This window comes from Bacillus rossius, chromosome 12 (assembly GCF_032445375.1).
Source record: "Bacillus rossius redtenbacheri isolate Brsri chromosome 12, Brsri_v3, whole genome shotgun sequence".
In the NCBI taxonomy this organism is placed as follows: Eukaryota; Metazoa; Arthropoda; class Insecta; order Phasmatodea; family Bacillidae; genus Bacillus; species Bacillus rossius.
This window is the reverse complement of record NC_086339.1, coordinates 53,422,011-53,445,526: the sequence shown is the minus strand read 5'-3', so window position 1 is coordinate 53,445,526 and position 23,516 is coordinate 53,422,011. Positions and strand designations below refer to the sequence as shown.

Genomic DNA, 23,516 nt, shown 5'->3' with positions numbered 1-23,516 from the left:
GTCACCGTCCTACTGTGTACTCGATACTAGCTGCAACTTGATCCTTTGGTTCTACAGAGATCCTTAGGAATATAGCGTGAACAGAAATTTTTAGTGTCAGAACATTGCAGCCGGTGCCACGACTGTTTAACACCCTATTTGGTTGACAATTTCTTGAGAATATTGAATAATATTGAAGATTACATTCACACAAGCACCAGTCTCGAAGCTTAGCTGTGGATACAGATAAGATAGTAAAGACAATTTTATGAGGTTTAATATTCACTTCTTAGTAGAAAATAAATAATTTACTAATCTTATATTCTTTTATACATAACATGAACATAACATAAACAAAATTTTTATTATTTTACATTAATTTATAAGTTTACATAATATAATCTCGAAAATGGTTTTTTATTTGGCACATTATTCTAGAAAAACACTCATTATTACAAAATGGTAAAAATTTAGGTAATTAGATGTTTGTTGTATAATGTGAATCTGCTGCATATGTGACGATGATGTCATTGGAGGACACTTATGGCACCAGTGTTGATTTTATTCATTTGCTTTAAATGAGGCGCCAATTTACTATAGAGACAGTACAAAATACACATCTGTGAATCATGACCCTTATTTTTTTAATACTTTGTGCCAACATGCTCTCCTGAAAAATATAATATTTGTGTAGACTTTAAAACAAATTCAACATTTTTTACAACAAGTAAAGGTACATTTAACCATTTTTAAAGGTAACATACAATGTTTTCGCAATTCACAATGCAAAATTGGTTCTTAATGATTCAACAGTGTTTCAAAGTGTCGTTTCACGGTAACATCTCTGTAACTGATATAAAATATTTGTTAGATTTTATATCGAGAAGCACTTTAACAAATGTAACCCAGCTGCAAGTCAACATCACAAAAGCGTATAGACATTGTGCAATAATTTGCTGTTTAACACCTCTAGCTCTAAGTTTTGTGTTCGTAGAAAATGTCTCTGCGCTAGCACTGGGTGGTCGCAGGTGAACACATGCCATATGCGCGTCCCTACATAGATCATCTACGAGGTAACAGAGTTATGTCTCCTGAGCATGGCGCCAACATCGCCTACAAGTACCCCAATGTAAATGTCAAATCTATAATAATACAGGCGTGTGTTAGCAACAAGTATTCCAACAGCCCCGAGTTTTTGTCAAAAGTTTTGATAAACATTTTAAATTAAATTCCATGACAAGCATTATCCATGAAACATAAATATTTTTTTCTACTTTACGATTCATTGTCGCCAACCGTGGTGTGTGATTAAATTTTAAAGGACAATTATTAATTTATTATTATTTACAATACATGGAATATGTTTTACTTTTTTTTTTCAAATTTAGTTGCCAAATGTACTCTGGTATATTTAAAATCCAGTCTGGTAATTATTACTAGAGTTTATTGTTTGAATGTATATATATTATTCTCTGTATCCAAGGCTATGTATGAAACGTTTGAAGTTACAACTAATAATTCAGAATGAGAATGTGACAAGAACGTGTAATGGCGGGCGAGGCTGAGGGAAAGCAGAGGAGGACGTGCCGGCAGGTGTCAGTTCTTGCCGAGCAGGCCGACGCTGGCCTCGTCCTGGCCCACGGGCGCCAGCTCGATCATGGCGGCCGTGGAGCCGGGCGCCGGCCGCAGCGAGCTGGGCCGCCGCAGCGCGCCCTCCGCCACGGTCCGGCGGTCCACCTCGTCCAGCTCGCCGCGGCTCAGGTGGTCCACGATGCCCGCCACCAGCGCGTCCCCAGTCACGTTCACCGTGGTGCGCAGCCGGTCCCTGCCACACCGCACACTTCAACACACGTTCCCTGCGCACACCGCACACTTCAACTCAAGGATAGGCGAGGAGCGGCGAGTTCCCTGCCACAAACCGGAGACTTCAACACACCAGTAGGCGAGAAGCATGGAGTTCCCTGCCACACAACACAGACTTCAACACAAGGGTAGGCGAGGAGCGGCGAGTTCCCTGCCGCACACCGGAGACTTCAACACAAGGTTAGACGAGAAGCGCGGAGTTCCCTGCCACACACCGGAGACTTCAACACATCAGTAGGCGAGAAGCGCGGAGTTCCCTGCCCCACACCGGAGACTTCAACACAAGGGTAGGCGAGGAGCGCTGAGTTCCCTGCCATATACTGGAGACTTCAACACAAGGGAAGGCGAGGAGCGCTGAGTTCCTTGCCATACACCGTAGACTTCAACACAAGGGTAGGCGAGGAGAGGCAAGTTCCCTGCTACACACCAGAGACTTCAACACAAGGTTAGACGAGAAGCGCTGAGTTCCCTGCCATATACCGGAGACTTCAACACAAGGGTAGGCGAGGAGCGGCGAGTTCCCTGCTGCACACCAGAGACTTCAACACACCAGTAAGTGAGGAGCGCTGAGTTCCCTGCCATATACCGGAGACTTCAACACAAGGGATGGCGAGGAGCGCTGAGTTCCCTGCCGCACACCGGAGACTTCAACATATCAGTAGGCGAGGATCGTGGAGTTCCCTGCCACACACTAGAGACTTCAACACAAGGGTAGGCGAGGAGCGCTGAATTCCCTGCCGCACACCGGAGACTTCAACACACCAGTAGGCGAGGAGCGCTGAGTTCCCTGCCATATACCGTAGACTTCAACACAAGGGTAGGCGAGGAGTGGTGAGTTCCCTGCCCCACACCGGAGACTTCAACACAAGGGTAGGCGAGGAGTGCTGAGTTCCCTGCCATATACTGGAGACTTCAACACAAGGGTAGTCGAGGAGCGGCGAGTTCCCTGCCACACGCCAGAGACTTCAACACAAGGGTAGGCGAGGAGCGCTGAGTTCCCTGCCATATACTGGAGACAACACAAGGGTAGGCGAGGAGCGCTGAGTTCCCTGCCGCACACCGAAGACTTCAAAATACCAGTAGGCGAGGAGCGGGGAGTTCCCTGCCACACACCGGAGACTTCAACACAAGGTTAGGCGAGGAGCGCTGAGTTTACTGCCGCACACCGGAGACTTCAACACAAGGGTAGTCGAGGAGCGGCGAGTTCCCTGCCACACGCCAGAGACTTCAACACAAGGGTAGTCGAGGAGCGGCGAGTTCCCTGCCACACGCCAGAGACTTCAACACAAGGGTAGGCGAGGAGCGCTGAGTTCCCTGCCACACACCGGAGACTTCAACACAAGGGTAGGCGAGGAGCACTGAGTTCCCTGCCATATACTGGAGACTTCAACACAAGGGTAGGCGAGGAGCGCTGAGTTCCCTGCCACACACCGGAGACTTCAACACAAGGGTAGGCGAGGAGCACTGAGTTCCCTGCCATATACTGGTGACTTCAACACAAGGGTAGGCGAGGAGCACTGAGTTCCCTGCCATATACTGGAGACTTCAACATAAGGGTAGGCGAGGAGCGCTGAGTTCCCTGCCATATACTGGAGACTTCAACACAAGGGTAGGCGAGGAGCGCTGAGTTCCCTGCCACACACCGGAGACTTCAACATAAGGGTAGGCGAGGAGCACTGAGTTCCCTGCCATATACTGGAGACTTCAACACAAGGGTAGGCGAGGAGCACTGAGTTCCCTGCCGCACACTGGAGACTTCAACACAAGGGTAGGCGAGGAGCGCTGAGTTCCCTGCCATATACTGGAGACTTCAACACAAGGGTAGGCGAGGAGAGCTGAGTTCCCTGCCATAAACTGGAGACTTCAACACAAGGGTAGGCGAGGAGCACTGAGTTCCTTGCCATATACTGGAGACTTCAACACAAGGGTAGGCGAGGAGCGCTGAGTTCCCTGCCGCACACCGGAGACTTCAACACAAGGGTAGGCGAGGAGCACTGAGTTCCCTGCCATATAATGGAGACTTCAACACAAGGGTAGGCGAGGAGCGCTGAGTTCCCTGCCACACACCGGAGACTTCAACACAAGGCTAGGCGAGGAGCACTGAGTTCCCTGCCATATACTGGAGACTTCAACACAAGGGTAGGCGAGGAGCACTGAGTTCCCTGCCGCACACCGGAGACTTAAACATAAGGGTAGGCGAGGAGCGCTGAGTTCCCTGCCATATACTGGAGACTTCAACACAAGGGTAGGCGAGGAGCGCTGAGTTCCCTGCCATATACCGGAGACTTCAACACAAGGGTAGGCGAGGAGCGCTGAGTTCCCTGCCGCACACCGGAGACTTCAACACAAGGGTAGGCGAGGAGCGCTGAGTTCCCTGCCATATACTGGAGACTTCAACACAAGGGTAGGCGAGAAGCACTGAGTTCCCTGCCATATACAGGAGACTTTAACACAAGGGTAGGCGAGCAGCGCTGAGTTCCCTGCCACACACCGGAGACTTCAACACAAGGGTAGGCGAGGAGCACTGAGTTCCCTGCCATATACTGGAGACTTCAACACGAAGGTTATCGAGGAGCGCTGAGTTCCCTGCCACACACCGGAGACTTCAACACAAGGGTAGGCGAGGAGCACTGAGTTCCCTGCCATATACTGGAGACTTCAACATAAGGGTAGGCGAGGAGCTCTGAGTTCCCTGCCGCACACCGGAGACTTCAACACAAGGGTAGGCGAGGAGCGCTGAGTTCCCTGCCACACCCTGGAGACTTCAACACAAGGGTAGGCGAGGAGCGCTGAGTTCCCTGCCACACACCGGAGACTTCAACACAAGGGTAGGCGAGGAGCACTGAGTTCCCTGCCATATACTGGAGACTTCAACACAAGGGTAGGCGAGGAGCGCTGAGTTCCCTGCCGCACACCGGAGACTTCAACATAAGGGTAGGCGAGGAGCGCTGAGTTCTCTGCCACACACCGGAGACTTCAACACAAGGGTAGGCGAGGAGCGCTGAGTTCCCTGCCGCACACCGGAGACTTCAACACAAGGCTAGGCGAAGAGCGCTGAGTTCCCTGCCATATACCGGAGACTTCAACACAAGGGTAGGCGAGGAGCGCTGAGTTCTCTGCCGCACACCGGAGACTTCAACACAAGGGTAGGCGAGGAGCGCTGAGTTCCCTGCCATATACCGGAGACTTCAACACAAGGGTAGGCGAGGAGTGCTGAGTTCCCTGCCACACACCGGAGACTTCAACACAAGGGTAGGCGAGGAGCGCTGAGTTCCCTGCCATATACTGGAGACTTCAACACACCAGTAGGCGAGGAGCGCTGAGTTCCCTGCCACACACCGGAGACTTCAACACAAGGGTAGGCGAGGAGCACTGAGTTCCCTGCCATATACTGGAGACTTCAACACAAGGGTAGGCGAGGAGCGCTTAATTCCCTGCCACACACCGGAGACTTCAACACAAGGGCAGGCGAGGAGCACTGAGTTCCCTGCCATATACTGGAGACTTCAACACAAGGGTAGGCGAGGAGCGCTGAGTGACCTGCCACACACCGGAGACTTCAACATAAGGGTAGGCGAGGAGCGCTGAGTTCCCTGCCATATACTGGAGACTTCAACACAAGGGTAGGCGAGGAGCGCTGAGTTCCCTGCCATATACCGGAGACTTCAACACAAGGGTAGGCGAGGAGCGCTGAGTTCCCTGCCATATACTGGAGACTTCAACATAAGGGTAGGCGCGGAGCACGGAGCTCCCTGCCGCACACCGGAGACTTCAACACACCAGTATGCGAGGAGCGCTGAGTTCCCTGCCATATACCGTATACTTCAACACAAGGGTAGGCGAGGAGCACGAGTTCCCTGCTTCACACCGGAGTCTCCCGCACAAGTGAGGGGAAGGCCGGGGTAGCGAGCGAGCCCGCTGCTAGGTGGGGCGGGGGTACTCACAGCAGCCAGTGCACCGCTCAAGTGAGGGAAAGTTTGGGGTAGCGAGCGAGCCCGCAGCTAGGAGAGGAGCGGGTACTCACAGCAGCCAGTCCACCGCCAGGATGATGGAGACGTCGTCCGCCGGCAGGCCCACGGTGTCCAGCACCATCACCATGGTGACGAGGCCGGCCTGCGGGATGCCCGCCGCGCCGATGCTCGCCATGGTCGCCGTCAGGCTGCCAACATTGCAACCAGGTCCCAAACTACGGCACGACTGAGCAGTGTAACGAGTTTGTAGCTGACGAGTGAACTTTCCATAAATTTCTTCCTATTGGGGACTTTTTCCAATAATTTTAGGTAGGTAAAATCGTAAAAGGATTAACGTTGGTATAGTTCAACCTACGATTTGTATATAGGTACTTATATCTCTCGTCATATGCTTTAGAAAAAAAAAGGAGTGAATTACTATGCTATGATTCTATAAAAATTATCTTATAAGGCATAAATCTAAAATAAAACAAAAACATAATAATATGGACTTAGGCTAGTTTGCCTCTGAAGTAGAGAATTATGATTTTTTTTTTACTTTATTTGACTTTCACATTGTCTCACAATGTTTAAGTTGCTAATAAAATATTCTATGATCAGATACAATCTGTTAATTGTCTGTTACAAAAAAAATTGACTTGTTTTCTTCTTTTACCATCCTCTCACCAAATTATATGTTATTTCACACTATCTGTGTACTATGAAATGATTTTTTAAATTTATTTATTTCAAACAATAAAATGTAAAATAGCTCAAATTTGTCGCTCTAATATCTTGTCAACTGCATTGGGAGCATTTAAGACTATGGTCAAGTAGACTTTTTTATGTCACTGTGAACAGAATTGAAATCTAGAAATTTTTTGTAAGTATTAAGGTTATTTGGAATGCATTTTTATTCAGTTGATGTTTGCGCATTCCTTTTCACTTCCCAGAAATTAAGTTCAGATACCAGACAACAATTATTTGTCTTGAAAGTACCTACTTTATATTCATGGTTTGCCAAGAAGAATCAACATATTTAAAAGGTGTATTGATTTTCTTATGATATCAAGACGATGACAAGACAATTTCAATATACGGTTTGTCGAATAGCATAAGTTTCTGCAGATAAATTTGATCTGTGCTTGAAACATACTGCGCAAACTTTGGAAATGTTGAAGCGGGCGATTAGCCCTGACTTTCGCGCATGCATCTGATCGGCGACCTCCCCCTCTTCACCACTCCTTTCCACTCCTTCTTCCTCGCTAGCGCCTTAGTGACCTCAGCGCCACCTGCGAGGTTTTAAAAGCGGCTGCGCACGCTGGGTCTCGTTCATTATTTAGTTGCTCTTAGACAAGTGAGTATGAGTAGGATGCGGTGTGCGGAGCTCGGCAGTAGCTGGCCTGAGGAGTAATGCTTTGGTATATTCTTAGGATTGTCGTCGCACGAGGTGGCCGTGCCATTAGCCATGCTTTAAGGTGACGTATCGTTGTGTGCCTACTCTTCTAAATTCCGTTTCGGCCGCCACCTGTAGAAATTCACTTTGGACAAGTCATGTTTCGTTTTCGTAAGGCAGTATTTTTGCCGTATCGTTTGGTTATAATGGGATGCTCTTGATTTGCCCTTTTGATTGCTTGCTGTTTAGCCGGTTGCTACCATGAGCAGTTGTTCGTTGCGCAATGTTTCCGTGATTATGCGTCGTTATGTCTGCCTTATATAGTATCATTTTTGCGTCTTGTTCTGGTTTTCGGGAAATTTAACGTTCTTTGATTGCGGGCTTGTTTCGTAGGGTCGTTTGATTTGGATCCGCACGCATCATGCCTATTTGACTATTCCACGTCTATGTTTATTGTACTTAATGTCTTATGAGTCTTTTGAGATTCTATGTATGATTATTTATTGTCGTGGCCGCGATGTCTAAACGTAATTTCTTACTGTGATATCTATATCTATCTATCTATCTATATATATAAATAAATAAATAAATATATATATATATATATATATATATATTGTAGTAGATTGTATACGCATGTAACTGGCGTATTTGTATCCTAGTCATTTCATATTACAGGCCATCATTAGTTGTGTATTCCATATTGTTTTATTATGCTCATTCCTTGTGATAACATTGATGATGTTTGCGATGTGACAACATTTATTTAATCACCTCATGTTAGCCCATCTGAGAGGCCTTGTAGAATGCGTGAGCTTTTGTGTGTTAATTAAAAATAAAATAAAAGAGATGTCACCGAGGGCGAGTGGAGAATTATATGGGTGTTTTGTTTATTGGGTTTCTTTTCCCCGGGCCAATGGTCACTATACTCTATGGCTCTGATATAAGAGCCGTAACCATCTGTTGCAAGAGAATCACTGTGGTTGTAGCGTGCGAGACACGGCTACAAAACTGCGTTACTCTGCTAGGAGTACTGTGTCGTTGTTTGCTTTCTTTCACCATGGCTGGAGTTTCCTGGATCTACAAGCTCCATCGGCTAGAGCTTGTGCAGCACCTTGAGGAAAATGGGCTGCCCGCTCTGCCTACCGAGACTGTGGCAGAGTTGCGAGCGCGGCTCGTAGAATTTGTGCGTGCGGGTGTTTCGCCCCGCCGGTGGAACAGCCGCGGCAGGTCCCAGAACGAGTGATTGAGACTAGCGACAGTAGCTTTAATTTTAAACTCTTTTTTAGTGCTCTTAAGCCCCTTCCTGTCCTGGGTGGGTCAGAACTTCGTAAGGTTTTAGATTTTATAATCGTGGCTGAGCGGTTAAATAAATTGAATTTTGTCTCTCAGGAAGCCTTCATGAAGGCCTTGCTAAGCAAGTGCTCAGGAAGTTATGTTGATCTGCTGACTGAAGCTGTTTTGAAAGGGACTGACTTCGCTCATTTTCGGAAATAGTTGATTCGCTCTGTCTGCCCCCCTCGTGTTTTGGATGCGTGCAAGCGGGAATTAGTCTTGCGTTTTTAGCGGCCTGACGAGCCGATTAGCCTGTTTGTTAGCTCAGTTACCGCTTATGCGGACACCTTAGATTTAGGGTTGCCGGAGAATGAATTCGTCCAGCTGATTTTGGGTAATTTATCGCCGACTGTGATACAGAACTGTGCCCTGCTTTCCCCTCCCTCCTCTCTTCACGAGTTGCGGGAGTGGGGCGATGAAGTTGAGAGTTGCATTGCGGCGGTTCGTAAATATCAAGTTGAATTTCCCTCGCCTGCTAGTGATCGTGTTCACAGATGCCGTGATGAGTCTTATAATTCTCGTCAGTCGTTTGTTGCTCAAGCTGATTTTCCCGTGACGCATAGTAGTGGCCTATCGCATAATGACGGCCCTGCTGACGCTAGCCCGTCCTTTGGTGCGACCCCAGTGACCGTGAGCGGACCAGGTTGTCCGGTGGTGTGGGATGGCTTACCCCACCCGCAGCGCGAGGCGCAGTCTGCTTTGTGTGTGCCGCCGCGGGTTACCGCGGTGCCCACAGCTCCGCCCTTGACCTTGAGTGACCCGGGTCGTCAACAGCTGCCTGACGCGCGCCGTGTGTCGGGGCGTTGCGCTAATTGCTGCGCCTTCGGGCACGTCTCTGCTGACTGTACTGCCCCTCGTGTGGAGAGTACTGCCAGGAGATGCTTTCGTTGTAAGGGCGTAGGCCACTACCATGACTCTTGTCCGGGAAACGGGCATTGACGGGGCGTAGGATAGGACGTCTTCGTCGTGTCTTGCGTAAAACCTCTCCTTCTTTCTTGAATTATGTCTCCGTCGGAATTCTCGATAAATTTTATCCCGCCTTGATTGACACTGGGGCGTCTTGCTCTCTTATCAGTTGTAATTGCTTGGACAGTCTCATTTATCAGTTACCTTCATTGTCACGATTTGTTGATCAACAACCCATCACCAATATACATGTTGCTAACGGCGAGGTGATATGCGCCGAGGTCGCGGTCGTGTTACATCTTAAGATTCAGGGTTTTTCCTGGAATTGGAAATTTTCGGTGGTTCCCGGGCTTTCGCCAAACCTCATATTGGGTCTTGATTTTCTTAGTAAGACGCGATGCATAGTGGATATGCAGCGTCATGAACTTAGTTTTGGTTTTGCCCCATCAGTTAAAGTTTTGATGCGTCATGAGTCAAGCACACCTATTGTGCTTACTAGTGACGGCTCTAAACAGACTATGAACGAGACGGCTATCGCCGAGCTTGTTACGATGTTTCCTGAGGTTATTATGCGCAAATTAGGGAAATGTGAAATCCTGCCTTACCGTTTTCATCTTAAGGACGAAACACCAGTCCGTAGTAAATACCATAAAGTTTCACCCCCCAAATTACAAATTTTGCGTGACACCATTGATAGGCTTTTAGACGCCGACGTCATCACTCCTTCCACTTCTGATTTTAGTACGCCGACGTTTCTCGTCCGTAAGAAGGAACCGTCAAAATGGCGATTGGTTCACAACTTTAAACCACTGAATGCTAAACTGGTAGATGATATTTGTCCCTTACCTACTGTGGAAAGTGCCCTTCAACATCTTGGCAAGGCGTCCTTTTTCTCCGTAATCGATCTTAACGAAAGTTTTCATCAATGTTTGTTAGCTCCCGAGTGTTGTAAATATACAGCTTTCTCTACTCCCTTCGGTCAATTTCAGTTCAACAGAATCCCCATGGGAGTGAGTTTTGGTTCACAAGCACTTAGTCGCGTTTTAGATCATGTGTTTAGCGATCTTAAGTATAAATTTGTGTTCAATTATATTGACATTATTGTTTTTAGTAACTCCTTTCAGGAGCATTTACCTCACCTTAACCCATTTGCATCTACAGGCGTACTAGTACGCAGCTGTTTTTCTAGCCGATAACACCATAGGCATACTGGTATGCAAAATGGCTAATCTGCCCGAAAAACTTGAAAAAAACCCTTTAGAATGAAAATAACCCCTCAGAGTAGCTATTATTGTTATAACAAAGGTATATTATCGTGAAACTTAAACTATTATTAAAATTTTATTTAAAGAATAAAAATATAATGAAAATAGAAAATAACTTTAATAATAGTAATATATAAAAAGTTTATGGATTCCATGATATGTCTAACATTAAAGTGAGTGGATGCAAATGGGTTAAGGAGGTCTTCAATCGCCTTAAGGAAGTAAGCCTTACTGTGAATCCTAGTAAAATCACATTGGGAAAGTCTTACGTTAAATTTTTAGGCTATGTCATCTCGCAAGGTCAGCTCCTTATGGACCCTGACAAAATTGCGCCTATTGTTAACTTCGCACGTCCTGTGAATCTTAAGGGAGTTCAGAGGTTTCTTGGCATACTTGGTTACTTTGCCCGTTTTATCCCAGATTTTGCGGCCATTTTCGCCCCTCTGAATAAGTTGCGTAAAAAGAATACACCATTTGAATGGGGTGAAGAGCAGGAATTGGCCTTTACTTCACTTAAGTCCTGTATGGCTTCTCCTCCTGTGCTGATCCTCCCTGAATTTGATAAACGGTTTGCTGTGCTGGTAGACGCGTCCTCCATAGCCCTAGGCGCGGTCATGGGGCACATGGAGAATGGCAAAATTAGACCTATTGCCTACGCTATCCGCACCCTGTCAGAATCCGAACAACGATTAGGCACCTATGGGAAGGAGGCCCTTGCTTGCCTTTTTGGTATTGAACACTTTCAGAGCTATTTAGATTGTCGTTGTTTTGACCTTTTCACAGACAACCGTGCATTGAGCTGGTTGTGTAATCACCCTCAACAATTAGGGAAGTTAGGACGTTGGATACAAAGGCTGTCTAGGTTTAATTTTGTTATTCACCATATTAAGGGTACCGACAACACAGTTGCGGACGCGCTTTCGCGCATGTTTTGCCTGGACGAGTTTGAGCCCGTTGATCCCCCTCCGTTACTCAAGGCTGATTTTGTGTCGGTTTGTAAGGTGTTTCCGGCGTCGTATGTCAACATTAGGGAGTATCAACTGGAGGATGCCTTTTGTGCCCAAATCCTTAAGGATTTTAAGGCAAACAAACCCGTTCCCTTTATTGTTGACCGGGACTTGATCGTGTACACGGGCAAGTCAGGTCGTGCGCGGAAAGTGCTCGTTCCAGATAAATTAAGACCTATGGACCTTTCTTATTTTCATAGCCCGGTAATAGGGGGTCACTTAGGCATTGACAAGACTTTCCGTCGTGTTTCCGCACACATGTATTGGCCTGATCTGCGAGGCGACGTACGTAGCTATGTCAGGTCGTGCCATGACTGCCAGATTTCTAAGCCGCCCCATAATTCGAAAGTGGGACTTTACTGTGCCGATCCGCCGGTGGGGCCATGGCACGCTGTGCACTTAGATATTTTTGGGCCTCTCACACGGTCCTGCAAGGGAAATGTGTGTTTATTAGTGTTAGTTGATGTCTTCACGAAATTTGTGATACTCCTCCCTCTGAGAAACATGAAGGCCATTTCCATTGTCAAGGCCCTTAAGGAACAGGTCTGGAAATTGTTTGGTGCCCTGGCGCTCTTAGTGTCTGATAATGCCCCGTATTTTAGATCCCATGTATATCTTGACATGTGTTTTGAGTGGGCCATCAAACCTGTTTTCAGCTCAGCGTATTTCCCTCAGGGAAACCAGTCAGAGAGGGTAAATAAAGTCATTAAAGGCATTTTGACGTGCTTCTATCGTGATGACCAAACTCTCTGGGACTCGGACTTAGAATTTTTAAATGTGGGTCTTAACTCGGCTGTTCATTCCGCCTCTGGCTACCCTCCCTCTCTCCCTTTCCTGGGGCGAGAGCTCACCCTCCTGTTAATCAATGGGGCCTGCCACCGCTGTACTCTGACCTTAGCCATGTTGATTTGAAAGATTTATTGCAGAGTGTTGATTGCAATTTGAAGAAAGCTAGAGACTCAGTTTCGAGTGCTTATGACAAGCATCGGGCAGCCCATACCATCGTGGTAGGGGATACTGTAATCTGCCGAGCATATACTCTTCCTTCTTTAGCCTCTAAGTTAAATACTAAATTATTACCTCCTTATCAGGGTCCGTATACTCTTGTTAGGTTTTTGGGCAGTAACACGGCTTTATTAAAAGATTGTCAATCTAAACATAAATTAAAGAAATGCCACGTAGCTCAGCTAAAAAGGTATGTGCCTTAATGTGCCTTTGGGTACCGTAGTGATATTTTGTTTTTTCCCCTTTTGTTATGTAATTAATGTGTGTATTGTTTATTTGCATCTGCTTGTATGTAGAATTCTGGCACCTACTATCCTTTCCCTCGCTTACGACATGCCGGTGCACTCTGCTGTCATTTTCGGATCGTCGTCATGGCCTACGTCAACACTGTGAGGAGACATCCTCGCCGTGTCACCGTCACCCGCTCCTCCCTGTGCTGCCCGCTGCCTGAGTCGTGACGCCTGCGCTCGTGCTGTTGGCGGCCTCCTTTCGGGGTCATCACAGCCTGCTCATCCTTGCTCGGCTTTGTGTGGAGTCTCCTGGGACTGGCCCTCCTAGTTGAGACTGCCCTCTGGATTGAGGTCTCCGTTCTCCATCCCTGGTGACGCTTCACGGGGAAAGTGCGGATTGGGACTCGTCGTCTGCCTGAGGCGGTCCTATGACTCCGTGACGGCGCCCTCCGTGCCGGCGCCCTCTGCGCCGCCGGAGTTCGTCGCTGCCCGGGCCAGCGGTTGACCCACGTCTTGGCACTGCTCCGTGCCGATTTCGTCGTTGAGATGTGCCGAGATCCTGGCAGTTGGCACTCTTCTCCACCAGCGAGCCAGCGAGCGTGTCCGCGAGGCTGATGCGGCTTCACCACCAGTTCTACAGTCGGTGGCCATGTGCCCCCTGTCCGGAGGCGCGCTGTTCTTGCGCCTTGAGTGGTGGTGCGTCGGGTTGCCGCGGCTCCGGGTGCAGTCCCTCTGTCACCATGCTGTGGCGGGAGTGGACTTGGCCTCTCTGGCAGTGGCGTTGGAGAGCAGGTACCCGGGCCTAAAAACGGGCTGTAAACTGCACTGCGAGGTTTCCCCTTTAGCCTTGCAGTCGGTGAGGAGATTCAGGCAACCCCGAGGTCTCCTCTGCCTGCTCTAAGGTTTCCACACACCGTTAGGAAGGTGATTGTCGTCTGAGGTGTCGGAACTGTTGCCGGTTCTAGTATCCGAGACATGAACCATCAAGTCCGCGGAAAGGGTGTGTGATGCGATTATATAGCCTCTCCACACCAAGTGGCAACCCTCTGCCTCCACGTTGGCACCGCTGTTGGGGGAGGATCGTGGTGACTATGTTGGGAGGGTTTCCCCAACCGCTGGTCATAGCACCTCTCTAACTAAAGAGGGCGTTGCCGGGTCAAACTCTGCCACAGTGCATCCTCAATTGCATGTATGAGACCAGAAATGGTGAAAGGGCTGGATCTGCGGGCAACAGCAGATGCGATAGAAACCTTTCCGGGGGGTTCGACGGCTGAGCCTCGGTGCATCGGTCCCAAAGGGCCCCATAGTGAATGGATCAGGCCCCATGGTAAAGGAGTTCGACTGGGTATGGTGGTTACGGTGTCGGGCGCCCGGGCCTAAAAACGGGCTGTAAACTGCACGGCGAGGTTTCCCCTTTAACCTTGTAGTCGGTGGAGGTACTGAGGCCCCAGGTGCTTCCTGCCCGGGCACTGTGATTGCCATTTTCCAGCTGGGGTTGACGGCGGTCGTCGCCGGAGGGGTGCAGTCGCATCCGGGCCTTAACCGGCTGTAAACCCGCCGGGCCGAGGTACGGCGTGTCGGAGGGTTTTCCGAGGCGACGAGGACACCTCGTGGCTGCACTCTGAAGTGTGATGGTCTGGTCAAACTACCAGTGAACAGTCTGCCGACGAGACCAAAAGTTGGTCGTAGTACGGGAAGAATCCATCATGTTTGAATGGTTCCCTGCTGAGGTTTTCTTAAGGCCCAGGATTCTTGGTGAGGTAGGACTCGTACTTGGGAGTGGTGCCCCGAGTGCTTTAGGGGCAGGTATCAGGGTTCCCTAGCCCATTGAAGTACCGATGTTGTGAGCGACGAGGACAGCTCCGGTAACCAGCCTGGACAGCTGGCAGAGGTTGGGTAGGCCTCCACCGGACCGCGAGTTCGCTGGGTGATTGAGAAGTCCCAGTGTGAGGCGGGAGACCGGGGTAGGCGCCAGAAGTGATGACAACTCCAGAGGGCTAAGGGAGCATCCAACTTGCTGGTCAGCTGAGTGGAGTAGGGGGCCGGAGGTGGTGCATAAACTGAGATGGGTGGCCTTAGTCCCTTTGAATAGCCAAAAGCTCTAACGCTCTTCCTGGTTGCGTATGCGGCGTGATCCGCATCTATGCCCGTGGGGGCCCCAGGGCGGTAAGGCTTACGCTAAGAGCGCTGGGTTAACAAACCAAAAGGAGGGGAAACCCTTTCGTGTGACTATGACTATGTCACCATGCCGTCAGTTGCAGCCTGAGGCACGCCTTACCGCCGCCACCCGTCTCATCTCTACCGGGACGTTCCGGCGCCGTCCGCTTCGTCCATTCGCCGCTTCAACCGACGGCCGAGGCCGACGAGCAACTTGGTGTGCCTGAGCATCTTGAAGCCATCATGAAGATTTCGTACACTGATGTTACTTTTTCGTTCTGCTCACTCAGGCAGTTAGGGCTGTTAAGGGGGCGGGAGTTGAAGCGGGCACTTAGCCCTGACTTTAGCGCATGCATTGGATCGGTGACTTTCCCCTTCTTCTCCACTCCTTTCCACTCCTCCTTCCCCTCTAGCGCCTTAGTGACCTCAGCGCCACCTGCGAGGTTTTAAAAGCGGCTGCGCGCGCTGGGTCTCGTTAATTATTTAGTTGCTCTTAGACAAGTAGTATGAGTTGGACGCGGTGTGCGGAGCTTGGCAGTAGCTGGCCTGAGGAGTAATGCTTTGGTATATTCTTAGGATTGTCGTCGCACGAGGTGGCCGTGCCATTAGCCATGCTTTAAGGTGACGTATCGTTGTGTGCCTACTCTTCTAAATTCCGTTTCGGCCGCCACCTGTAGAAATTCACTTTGGACAAGTCATGTTTCGTTTTCGTAAGGCAGTACTTTTGCCGTATCGTTTGGTTATAATGGGATGCTCTTGATTTGCCCTTTTGATTGTTTGCTGTTTAGCCGGTTGTTACCATGAGCAGTTGTTCGTTGCGCAATGTTTCCGTGATTATGCGTCGTTATGTCTGCCTTATATAGTATCATTTTTGCGTCTTGTTCTGGTTTCCGGGAAATTTAACGTTCTTTGATTGCGGGCTTGTTTCGTAGGGTCGTTTGATTTGGATCCGCACGCCTCATGCCTTATTGACTATTCCACGTCTATGTTTATTGTACTTAATGTCTTATGAGTCTTTTGAGATTCTATGTATGATAATTTATTGTCGTGGCCGCGACGTCTAAACGTAATTCCTTACTGTGATATATATATATATATATATATTGTAGTAGATTGTATTCGCATTTAACTGGCGTATTTGTATCCTAGTCATTTCATATTACAGGCCTTCATTAGTCGTGTAATCCATATTGTTTTATTATACTCATTCCTTGTGATAACATTGATGATGTTTGCGATGTGACAACATATTTTAATAACCTCATGTTAGCCCATCTGAGAGGCCTTGTAGAATGCATGAGCATTTGTGTGTTAATTAAAAATAAAATAAAAGAGATGTCGCTGAGGGCGAGTGGAGAATTATATGGGTGTTTTGTTTATTGGGTTTCTTTTCCACGGGCCAACGGTCACTATACTCTGTGGCTCTGTTATAAGAGCCGTAACCATCTGTTGCAAGAGAATCACTGTGGTTGTAGCGTGCGAGACACGGCTACAATGTAAGGTTGTGTAATAAATCTGTGTTAGGTGACTCTCTACAGAAACTAATCAGGGGAGTATTTCTTTTGCAATTTTGAATTTTAGTAGTTTTTACATAAATTTTATTTTAATTTCTTTTAATATTTAACTTAACGAATGATTTAAAAATATACTAGACATACGCCACTCATGTCAAATGCATATACCATACAGAGAAGAATTCAGTAAAATGAATCAGTCCGAAAAAAAAAAAATACTGCACAGGAGAATACATTGAGCTGTCAATGACGACCGAGTTAAAACAATAACCTTGGAAAACACAGTGGCAAAAAATTCAAACCCAAAAATGATACAAAAACAGGTAATCCTGATAACACGACGCACAGGTGACCAAACAGATGTTCTGAACAACATACGCCACAGACAACACAGACGAACAAAGTAGTCTTCCTGAGACAAAACAGTTGCAACGTTTTGGGAACTACACGGAATTCTCTGTGCTCTTTATGCATTCACAATTCGACATCGGCTGATTTTGACTTGTTTTTCTGTATGTCCGTGCATTCGTCTTTCCTGTCAATTCTCGTGATTTCTTTGTGACAAATAGTGAATACCAGCAATGGTTTATGTTTATAAAAATGTTTTTAATCGATCTTCCCCATGCAATAATCATTCAAAGAACTCATCAAAGGGATTGGGCAGTATTCAATACCTTTAAGAGGTTATTCTTGCTCAGTAGCTACCTCACAAAATGGTTATTTGTTACTACAAATCAATTTGTGTATAAAAATTTCATTGCAGAAATCTTGTAGAATGTTACAATATTTTAGTTAAATTTCATTTTTTCCCAGGCTACTGATATCACCCTCAGCATTGAGCTATAAAGATTACTACAGTAGTAGAATATGCCACATTTATGAGAAATTGTGGCAATGTTAATATGGAACATTAAAAAAATATACTCATGCATATCCTTCCAGTATTACTACAATGGTGAAGGAAAGTTTTGCAAAAATGATGGTATTTTCCAATTATTGGTTGCTACAACATATTACTGCAATATATCTGAAACATCATGAGCCTGCATAAGAATATAAACAGGAATGCATTGGGGATTAAATAAACCAAAACAGCAAGACGCAATCCCAAGTAAATTTATATGAGTATTGCTTGACTATAGTAGATTCTGGACTCATTGAGTATCCACTTCAGTGCTCATGAATATAGCCTCTATCCTTTTTAAGACGCAAGTGACAGTAATATTTTTGAAACAAAGTTATACTTCTATGCCTATAAAAAATTATTCTTGAAATATTATTTATGGTGTGAACAAAACTTAAGTTTTTAACTAAATGTGTTATTTAAGTGAGTTATACATTAAGACAACCAAACAAACTTTACAAAAATTACTTTCTTGGAGAGATAATTAAAAGTAATGGCTGTTATTTGTTTGAAATACGCAATTGTACCGCTGTAGGTTTCACTCCGTTTAGTAATCACCACAGTATTGTTATTAAGGCCTGGCACACTAACCTGACAGCCAAATACTTGCCAACACCTAGCGGCACTCTCCTCAACTGAGCGATGAAGATGGCCGCCACTGCCTCGTACAGAGCTGTGCCGTCCATGTTGATGGTGGCGCCAATTGGCAACACGAACTTGGATATTCGCAAGTCTACCTTGTTTTTCTCTTCAACACACTTCATTGTCACAGGTAAACAGGCATTGCTGAAACAGAGAACACATTCAGAAATTAAATTATTATCACGTGTAGTAAATAACTTTTTTTTAGTATATTTGTTTATTTTAATTTGTTAATTTACGAGCTACAGATAATTATTTTACTTGTGTGAAGTGAAATGCAAATATAACGAGCGAAATTTCTTTATAAAGCTAATGGCCATATTTCACATTATTTATTCTTACTTTAAAATGCAATTATCATCAAGACCACGGCCTTAGAAACCAGGTCTGGACACAAGCGTATTTTATTGACCCCCTTATTGACTGATTTAGTTCATTAAACTGCCGTTAGCGCCACAAGACAGTGGTCTGGTTTTAACATTGTGCTTTATGTACTTTTTTTTGTTAATTGCATTTAAATGATAGTTAACATACTTGGGAGCTTTTTTTAAATCTCGAGGAGTGATGTAGGTATTATAAAACAAATATCCAACGTTATAAAAAAATGTATGTGCACAGTTCAAGAAAATGTGTTATGTTGATGTGTGATAGGTTATGTTTGTTATTGTTTTCAAAGATTATTTTCAAAACTTAATAACGTCGGCCAACTACGCGCTATTGAAAATCGTGATTCGTAATGCTAAAATTCTAATGCTTTTTTCCGGGAGTTATATATATATATATATGTTTAATTAGTTATTAGACACAGTCGTCTAATAACTCTCCTATGTACAAAATTTCCGCTAGCTGACTAGGTACGCCAAGCTACGAAAATAATGTAACAGTTTGTGTAAAAGTATCAATTTCTGTGAAACTAACTATAACAAGAGCTTAAACTATGTCGCAACTGAACACATGACACTTGTCGAATGAACTGTCCTATTTGTTTTACAACCTGGAGCAACGCAGCGATTTGGCATTGTACAGCACGATGAATTATTTCAAATGGGTTTAAAAAATTAGAAGGTTCACATTACTTCAAAAACTGCCTCCAATAGCTTCTTCACCATTCCGCCCCAAACAGAAAAATCAACATTACTCAAAACTTGCACACTTCAATATTCAGTTTTATGTGCATACATAACAATTTTAATATAAATAATACACGTCAAAAATATAAAACAACTACCCTTCTTGACAAACGAGTACTTCTGATTTATATAAAATAATTCCTATTGTCAACACGCTAAATCCGGACCACTGTCTTGTGGCGCCAACGGCCGTTTCATGAACTAAATTATATTATTTTAATATTATTTTTGTAGTTGTTTTAGCCGCAATAAAGGTACACTGCACTCATTATTATCTTTTTTATCACCCTTTGCAGCATTCAGCTAGCATAAATCTACCATAAATACATTTTATCATTACAGAATAATAAGATAACAACTAATTCTTAATAAAAGATTATTTTATTTTGTGAGTAGATTTTAGGGAATTTTATGAACTGTTTTATTCAGATGGACGTATTTTAATTGAGTGTACAGCAATATTAGATTCTATAAAGGAATAAAAACCATTCAAATAAAACATTTCATTAGAATAAGCTGTAGTTTAAACATAACTCTATAACTGAATCTGTGATTTGAGTAAGTGCTATTAAAATGACTGCAAACTAAGCTAACGATTAATTAGTAGGTATCACTGCAAATCTACGCTTAAAAAGTGTAATTCGTTACTAGAGCTACGATCATGTTGCGTATTCATTAGGTAGAAAATTTGACTTGTAGGACATACACGTCTGCCTCACGTTAAATCATTGGATTACAGTTCTCTTGACGCGCCCTTTACTATACCCTTAGCAAATTATAAACAAGTAGAAGAAATGGTTACCCGAACAAAAGTAAGATGTGATCTTGTCATCTACTAATGGGAATTATAAAATAGACTGGATCATATATGGGCTAGTTGAGTCCAGCCTGGAATTGGCTGAATCCGTGAAATAATTGTGGGTTTATTTATTAGAGGATTAGTAAACCACACTGTCAAATCAGTGAACTTCAGTGTACTACATAAATAAAAATTAATAATCTACTGATTCAAATAGAGGAACTCAAAAATTCGGAATAAAATTCCACTGAATTGGAGTAATATCCGCTTTTGGAATTGAAAGTGTTGTAGAGTGCAAGAGATAGTATAACCATTAAATTATTTTTTTATGAGTAAGATTTATTTATAATTGAATAATATGTTTTTAATGATTGTAACAATAAAATCTCAGTGAAAAGTGGACTTCAAGACATCCAAAGTTCACTCATATAAATTTTATAAATTTTTTGCTTTGAGAAAATAAAACTGAGCATTATTTATTTAAGTAATTATTTACCTGTTTTCAATACTATGTTTTTAAGTTAATTGTTTGATGATATCCTTAAATGAAGTCATACATACATAATGTTATTAAATACATGATACGCACATATCAAATTTGTACGAAAGATTTGCATACAAAAACACTTGTGCATACCGGCATTAATTGTAGATTACTTAGAAAAAAAATTTCTGCCGTTTTTGTGTACGAGCCAAGTCTGGCTAAAATGAGGAGGAAACACATTAATGTAGTCCGCTAATCATTTCAATTATTCTTCCAAAATAATACCTCTGTACCCTTATATAGCTAGGTTTGAAAAATTTTCTTATCCTGTCTCCGCTTTTTTTTTTAACACTGGAAGAAAGTTGTTCGTACCCACAGACCTAGCCCCTGTACATTATTATAATTTTTTTTTCCCTTACCTAACTACAAGTAAATGTATTTCTTTGGGAGGGGGTCTGGGTTAAGGAACACTCTAAGTACGTGTCAGTTTCCAGCCTTGCAGAAAGAGTGCTTTGTTCGGGGATTGGCCAGATGTTGCAGAAACTCCCCAATTAAAATCACAACAATTCCCCACGCAATAAATAAATATAAATTAAAACAGGGCCAAAAATTTCATCTAAAAGCAAGCTTCGCAGCTAAAAGACTAACCCCCTCCCCCATATTTTACACATTCCCCGCCAAACTTTAATATTGTATTATCAATCCAGGAAGTTATGGGCCTCAGTCCGCGGCCTGGGGTTCGAAGCCAAGTCCTGGTACTCGACCCTTAGGCCCGCCGTGGCGATGATGAGACAGTCAGCAATCACTGCTGGGGGTTGCTTCGTTAAGGGGCCCGCCTCGTCAGGGGTGTGTGTGTGTTAGTGAGGCGGGATGATAAGCGCGACGCTCGCTGGTGCTTCTAGCGCGGTGTCTCCTCTGGACTGGCGCGCAGTCTTCTCGTCATCACACAGGATAACTGTGAAATTTGAGCGGTGACCGTAAGTAGTATGTAAATGATCCTCCGGCGCCAGGCTTTCGCAGGAAGAGCCAGAGGAGCCGACCGCCATCTTGGATTGTGACGTCACAGTGGCCATTTTCCACTCAAAATTCCCCAAAATTCATCAAAAATGACTCAAAATGTCTCAAAAATTACCGTTTTGAGGAAAAATTTCACATTTTCTTCTACAAAAATTCAAAAATTAGGATTTCGAAAACCACAAAAGTCGTTTTGCCTTAGAAACCACGAAAATTCCTAAAAGAGGATTAAGCATTCATGTCTACAGCCTCCGATAAGCCTCTGACGTCATCTAGAATTATGACGTCTCCGTTACAATTTCCGTTACGCCCACCATTTTTAAAATCTTTATTACTATCAGATTTTAATGAAAAAAAAAAAATTAATAAAAAAAATAATTAATAAAATTTTAATAAAAAATATTTATAAAACATACATTTACGACATGGAGCTCGGAGTCCTCGGTTCGAAACTGGTGAGGGCAAAAAAAAAATAAAAAATAACGACCGATCCTTCCCTCACAGTGGCTGCAGGCAGACTGACCCCCACCACTTTTTACAAAGCATATATATCACCAGTTAGCATGACGTCATTTCCACCATCTTGAATTTGGGCACCATCTTGGAAATCCGTAATTTTTATGCTATAAATGCGGGAAGAATTCCAAAATTCATTAAAAAATTAACTCATTAAAGTAATGATTTATTCGATCGATAAGTGTCCTTGGTTCGATCCCTGGTTGATGCAAAACATTTAATTTTATATTTAAAAAATAATAATTTCAATAAACCATGTTTAAAATTCTTAAAGTGACTATAAATCATCTACTACCATCATTCTATCAAACATTACGATCGTCATATAGGATATGTGTATTTATTATCCGATTTTAACTAAAAAAAATTAAAATTCATTAAACAATTCACACATTAATTTACATATTGATTCGATAGATTCCTGTCCTTGGTTCGATCTCTGAACGAAGCAAAAAATAAATTTAATTTAAATATCAGAAAAGTGTTAGATTCAAGAAAATAAAACACCACAAGTTCTTTTACAAACATAATATTTATTACATAATTTCTATTCTACTACAGGATCACTTGTGAAAGCCAGCAATTTTATAATCATTTAGTTCGGCATCGGTGTGAAATGACTAATTCTTAGCTCCAATCGGTTTATACTAGACAGAGACCAACCAGAACCTTTACTGACATAGCCTTCCTCTTCTTGACAGAGTTTCTGGATACCGTGTTTAACAGTTTGCTTCACATCGTCAGAACTGTAAATTACTGCTGCCGATGTCTTTAATGCACATTTATTCACTTTGTCATCGAATGGATACGGCTTTCCATATATACAGTCCAAACACAAGTTATATTTCAAAGGTCCGTTTGTTGCTACGTCATCAGTAAGCTGATTGATTATGTTCAGTCTGATATCATCATAAAAATTACAAATGTCTTTCGTCCATATCTAACGTATTTAGATAATAGTAGTCTTTCAATATTACACGAAATGCAGACTGCGCCAAGTAGAAGCCATTATCATTCACCTGTAGAGCACCGACCACAGTCTTAGGTTTATTTTCATGTCCAGATGCCATAGCAATGGATTGCTGCGCATATGTTTTCTTGCTTGTACGCTTACGAGTCTCCAATCTAAAGCGAGGAGTCGAAATTTCTGCAGGTAGTTCAGCAGTAGGCGCACGGATTTTACCGTTGCATTTGTTCGCATGTCGACGCAAATTATCAATTCGAGTAAACCATTTATGACACTCATCGCAGCAAAACTTCATGCGAGATGGATTCTTCTTGCATTTACTCCGTTCATGTCTCCGTGCATCATGGGAAAATGCAAACGACTTATCGCAGTAGCTGCAAGGATACCGTGCTGATGTAGACGAACCTTCCAGACCCGAACCAGATGTTGATGTTACTGCAATTCTACAATTTC

The 23,516-nt window shown here is 44.4% G+C and overlaps 1 protein-coding gene across 2 annotated transcripts in view; it reads right to left on the bottom strand.

Moving 5' to 3' along the window:
- Positions 1-272: 272 nt before the first annotated feature.
- The window catches only part of LOC134537944 (excitatory amino acid transporter 1-like), a 528,042-nt gene continuing 504,798 nt past the window's right edge, over positions 273-23,516 (bottom strand). For both annotated transcript variants that reach the window (XM_063378937.1, XM_063378938.1), the window contains exons 7-9: positions 18,103-18,297; positions 5,867-6,001; positions 273-1,804 (exon numbers count right to left, since the gene is read on the bottom strand). In XM_063378937.1, the coding sequence (XP_063235007.1) occupies positions 1,576-1,804; positions 5,867-6,001; positions 18,103-18,297 (559 nt within the window). In that variant the 3' untranslated portion in view covers positions 273-1,575. The remainder of the gene's footprint in view (positions 1,805-5,866; positions 6,002-18,102; positions 18,298-23,516) is intronic.